At 35.4% G+C, this 6,000-nt stretch overlaps 1 protein-coding gene across 3 annotated transcripts in view; it reads right to left on the bottom strand.

The window, feature by feature from the left end:
• KCNT2 (potassium sodium-activated channel subfamily T member 2) overlaps positions 1–6,000 on the bottom strand; it is a 296,411-nt gene that overhangs the window by 49,745 nt on the left and 240,666 nt on the right. For all 3 annotated transcript variants that reach the window (XM_008071505.2, XM_021719277.1, XM_021719278.1), the window contains 2 exons: positions 4,243–4,326; positions 3,237–3,365 (listed from right to left, as the gene is read on the bottom strand). In XM_008071505.2, coding sequence (XP_008069696.2) covers positions 3,237–3,365; positions 4,243–4,326 — 213 coding nt within the window. The remainder of the gene's footprint in view (positions 1–3,236; positions 3,366–4,242; positions 4,327–6,000) is intronic.

The raw sequence follows: 6,000 nt of genomic DNA, 5'->3' as shown, positions 1-6,000 counted from the left end.
ATAAATCAAAAAATCAGCCGGGCTTGGGTAGCGCAAGCCTGGAATTCTGGCTACTTGGAAGGCTGCGGTGGAAGATGGCCGGAGACCAGCAGGTCGAGGCTGCGGTGGCCGAGAGCGGCCACCGCACTCCAGTCTGGGAGACAGAGTGAGACTCCAACTCAAAAAAAAAAAACTTGAAAAAACAAGAAAGCAAAGCCTAGAGTAAAATTACTTTGTCTTTACATAAAATGTTGATATTTAATAAAAGTGCTTCATAAAACAGAACAGGCTTTAGCACTTAAAATTATATACTGAAGAAATAATGTATGAGTCGAATATCACTGCTTTATGTCTGTAAGTTACTTTTACTAGTTATAAATGCATAGTTGAAATAGTCAGAAAATGTTACGGTTTGTTTTGTTTCCATAATAATCTCTCTTATTTCCCTCTCATAGGGCACATCTACTTTGCTTCTGTTACCTAGATGTGTTAGTCTTTACCTCTCTGTTTCTATATAACGTGCTTGATTGTTATTTCTTTATTTTTTCAGTTTCTGCTTTTATTTATTGGCTTCTCATTCTGCAAGAAGAGGAACCAATAATCTTTTTCACATATTCCATTACATTTTCAATCTCCTATCACCTCAAAATAATTCAATATAATTTTGATTGGATCAAAATTCAGGACATATTATGACTATGCATATTTACAGATGAGATATATAGAATATGTGGTTAGTATTTATTTCCAGTACACATTTTTCATTGTTGATGATGGTGTTAGAGTCTTAAAGTTAATAACAGTTTTATTTTATTGTTTAAATATTTACTTAGATATGTGCAATAATTCTTCCTGAACTCTCAGACAATTGTCCAATATATATTTTTAAGACACTGAGATGCATAGGTATTCTATAGATTTCATCTTCCTAAAGAAATCTATCTGAAGCCTTCTGACTTTCTCAAGATCTCCCTTTATGATCAATCATCCTGTTGATTCCCTCTATAAATTAGAGGTTTGGAGATTCATAAGCATATTACTGAAGTGAACTTTACTTGTGATGGGCAGAGTTGACCAAAATGTAGTTAAGTATTCCATGACGATAACACAAATAGTTCGGTTTTTTTTCCTACCTACAAGGTAAACAGCACACGACAAAGTATTTTATAATACAAAATGACTGACATAGGTATGAAATTGACCAAAGGAATAATTTACTGCGTTGAAACTTGCAAGCCTATATATGAGATAAGAACATGACAATACTCTGCTTTATGGAAATATTTTTTATACTTGCTGTGGTCAAATAATAAATGTTTTCCAAAGATTGAGTGTTTGTGCTCCACTCTCCAAACTCATGTGTACTCATATGTGGAAACCTAATTCTCAATATGAATATATTTGGAAGTGGGGCTTTTGAAAAATGATTAAATTATGAGTGTTTCTTATAAAAGAGTCCTCAGAGATCCATCCCTTTCCCCTTCTACCAGGCAAGGATGCAGTGAGACGATGGTCATCTAAGAACCAGGAGGAAGCAAGCCCTCATCTCCACTAGCAACCAGCTTCTACAAGTGTGAGAATTAAATTTTTGTCATGTACAAGCTACTCAATCTATGGCATTTTGTTATAGACGCTAAACAGATTATGATCGTGCTTAATTGCTTAGGTTTGAAAGTACTTGGTTTCCTCTTAACCTTTAATCAAATAATATATTTTGGAGAGGTCCAGTATCCTAAACATTTTAGCCATATCTAGCCTGGTCTCACTCTTTGTGGTGTCAACCACAGGCACCTCTGCCAAAGAAAAATTCAGATTCAGAAGGAGGGATGGCAACAAAGCTCCATTTAACATCCCTGGAGCTACAGTAAAACCAATAAAAATCATCACAGAAAATCTGAACTATTTTTTGTTGGCCAATTACGTATGTGTCAAACTATAAATTGTAACAAAAATGCAAAAATAAATCCCATTACTCTTATGATTTCTATAAGCTTTTCTTTCCTGTGCATGGATTTGTTGATTTTATCAACAAAGCGATTTAATAGTCACATGAACTACTGAAATGCATATGACAGATCTAAGTCTACAGTTGAGGTAATTTTGCATAAGACAAAAAATGTAATGGCTAACCAAAATTTCTTTGAAATTTATAATAACCTTGATGTGTCTGAAGAAGAAAAATATTTCAAGAACATGAACCATAAAAAAATATTAAATAATTTTATAGATATTGATAGGGTATTTGTCCAAAATCTTTATTTCATAAAAATGTCTCACTTAAAAGGTGTTGTTATAATATGAATACAAAAACTACTTAGAACCCTAACTAAATGAAAGTGTGAATACGTTTTCAGCTGCATGCAGTTATTAGAAATTCTTCTTTCATATGAGTAGGCTATAGTTTGCTGTTACATTTATTTGCTGAGCTTTCACCTGTGAAAGTCTGGCACTACTCTTGGAGTTTTCTTCTGGTTTCAGACTGGTCTTCAATTCAGATTGAGAAATGTGACTTTTTTTTTTTTTTTTTTTTTTTTTGGGTCGGCTTCTCATTCTGTCACCCAGACTGGAGTGCAGTGGCCGCTCCCGGCCACCGCAGCCTTGCCCTGCTGGGCTCTGGAGATTCTTCCGCCTCAGCCTTCCAAGTAGCTGCAACTACAGGCATGCGATACCACGCCCGGCTAATTTTTTGATTTATTATAGAGATGCGGTCTCGCCAAGTTGCCCAGGCAGGTCTCGAACCCGTGGGCTCAGGCAATTCACTCACCTCAGCCTCCCAAAGCGTGGGATTACAGGCTGAGCCACCGAGCCTGGAGAGAAATGTGACTTTTAATACTTAACTAATTTCTCTCTGTTTTGCTTTCTTCCAAATGCTAATATATGCAGGGGAGTATATTAGAAATCTAGGCCGCTTCTTCTGAGAATTTTTCTTATGTGTCAGAACCTTCAGGCTATTGAGAATTAATTTACTTCCTGACAATCTTCTAGAAATGGCAAATGCCAGATCTACACAATGCATCCAGAGCCCGATGTTCATAAACTAGAACAGCCTCTTAACCAACAATATTTTGTGAATTACTGTCATAGTTTACTAAAACAAATAGTTGAAAAGATTTTTGCTTCTGAGATTTGACACTCTGTATTCAGATAGCATTTGTTTTCACTTTCTATATCATTTTTCAGAAATCAGTTTCCAAGTTTATGAATGACAATATTCATCAGATTAAACATAAAATGAGAATATTTTGGTATTTCCAAACCTCAGATGTAGTAAGTTTCTGAGATTCAGTCCTGTAGATTCCAATGGGCACATCTCCAGTGGAAGAACACAACTTCTGATAAAGTCTGGCATAAGTTCTGATCCATAAGTCATCCTCAGTGATTTTCATCTATAATACATATAAAGTATATTGATTGTCTATGAAATAAAAACCCAATAGTTATTTTCTATTTCTTAAAGGCAGAATTTACTTACATTTTGTAGTCTCAAAGTAATATTTCATAAATGCTTATCCATGTATTAAATTTATTTATTGTATTCCACCTCAGCATATCTCAGGGGTTCACCCAAACTTCTAAGAGATCTAAGTATTCAATTTGGGATGGTATAACATTTTTATTAGTTCAATATCTGCAGGCAACAGGGCACTGGGAATTAACTGGGAGACATAAACTATATGGAGACTTTTTCATATACTTCAATAACTGCAGGCTGCCACTAGTATTTAGTGTACAAGGTCTGCTGAGGCTACAAAATGTAAAGTACAAAAGAAACACCAATACTAAAAGACTTGTTCCTCCTAATACTCTAATAATAACCATATTGAGAAAGATGTGTGGTAGAATAAGCATAGGGCTAACAGACAGAAAACTAGAGTTTCAGTACTTTGCGACTTATAAATCTGAGCTGTTAGCAAATCACTTCATTCAGTACACTTAGACGAAGTATATTCATCTGCATAATCACTGTTTTCAGAGACAGTATGGTATCCTATGTCTGAATCTGGTAGTGAACACTGCCAGCTAGAAAACCACAACAACACTTGTTCTGAATTTTTTACAGAACGGCTATTTATTATGAGTATTAATTGAAATAAAATGTTTTTCATAATTTTTTAAGGAATCAAAAAAACTCAGGTACAACTCTTTGAACACACATTAGAAAAAAATAATATATGACATAGAAAAGTTAGCCAAAATACATAGTAGATGGATTTCAGAACCTTCTATCAGAACAATTTTCTATTCTAGAGATGATTTACTTACAGAACAAAGAAACCCTGATCCTGGTGTAGTGTCCAGTCCCAAGAGAAGTCTGGTGATAGAAATCATATAATCTTTCACAAATGACTGCAATATAAACAAAATAAGTATTTATTATAAGATGCATAGAGTAGTTAGGAGTGGGAACATCTAATCACTTCTAAAAGGTTGCTTCTCATAACAAATCAATAAGCTTTCAAACAAAAGGAAATAAAAACTTATATAGTTAGTGTCCTAAATAAGCATGTATAGTTAAGCTAATCATAAGGAAATATAGAAAATAATTATTACAGATTTTTAATAACAATACTACAAACAAAATGAAGAATATCATAAAAATGAAAGATATAAAATAAATAAGCAATGAAAAAATATGTATTTTTTAGGACTAAGCTCTTTGCTAGTAAAATAAGTTTATAAACTATATTTATTTATTTATTTATTTATTTATTTTGAGTTGGAGTCTCACTCTGTCGCCCAGACTGGAGTGCAGTGGCCGTTCACGGCCACCGCAGCCTCGACCTGCTGGGCTCCGGCGATCCTTCCGCCTCAGCCTTCCAAGTAGCCGGAATTACAGGCATGCGCTACCACGCCCGGCTGATTTTTTGATTTATTGTAGAGATGAGGTCTCCCTGCCCAGGTGGGTCTCAAACCCTCGGGCTCAGGCAATCCACTCATCTCAGCCTCCCAAAGGCGCGGGATTACAGGCTGAGCCACCGAGCCCGGCTAAACTATATTTATTAATTATTATTGCATGTGCTTCCTTTCTACACCACTCCATACTAAAACGGAGTCTTTAAAAAATTTACATCATCACATTTTCCTCGGGTGACAATGCTTGACCAGAGTCTCTACAGACACACAGAGTAAGAAATCACATAAAGTGTGATTGAGAATCATTCTCGGCCATTGCCTTATGTGCTCTTTGAGTTATGGCCATTGCCATGTTTCCTGGCTTTGGCCCCCTTCCCTCCCTTGGAGAGATGAATCATATCTCTCTCTGGCTTTTTAAATAAACTATATTTTCTAATAAAAAGAAAAGAAAAGAAAATCATTCTCAATAGTTGAAGTATCATTAACAACCTATCAAAAGTCCCACAGAAAAGAAATTATTCTCTAGATTTTACTAATTCTGGTGTCCCCTAGTCAAGTGTTTTTCAAACAACTAGTCATAAAATAGAGTTATGGGTCATGGCCATCAAATATTTTAAATGAAATAGAATATGTCCAGTAAGATAAAAAATAAAACAGCCATTTATAAGCAGAAAGGACAAGTGTTGTAGTTTGAGATTTTTGTTTTAGTTATATGCACAAGAACATGCTAGTATGTATTGGATTGAAATGCAAAATGTAATGTTTACATGTTATAATTTAAGACCTTAAAAACTATAATTCTTGTTGACCTTTTATTTTATTTTTGAGTTGGAGTCTCACTCTGTCGACCCAGACTGGAGTGCAGTGGCCGCTTGCGGCCACCGCAGCCTCGCCTGCTGGGCGCCAGCGATCCTTCCACCTCGGCCTTCCAAGTAGCTGGAACTATAGGCGCGCGCTACCACGCCCGGCTAATTTTTTTGATTTATTGTAGAGATGAGGTCTCGCCAAGTTGCCCAGGCGGGTCTTTTCTACAGAAGTTTCAGAAAACACATTATTTCCTGTATCTCTGCTTATAAACCTGAGGTAGAAATGAAGAAAAACTACTGCTTTCTATTTCTACAAAACAGTTTTTCTTCTATTTAACTTGCACATTAAATTTCCTTACAA

This window comes from Carlito syrichta, unplaced genomic scaffold (assembly GCF_000164805.1).
Source record: "Carlito syrichta isolate Samal-C Ts95f unplaced genomic scaffold, Tarsius_syrichta-2.0.1 Scaffold314346, whole genome shotgun sequence".
In the NCBI taxonomy this organism is placed as follows: Eukaryota; Metazoa; Chordata; class Mammalia; order Primates; family Tarsiidae; genus Carlito; species Carlito syrichta.
Note: the sequence above shows the minus strand (reverse complement) of the source record. Positions and strands in the feature narration are given on the sequence as shown.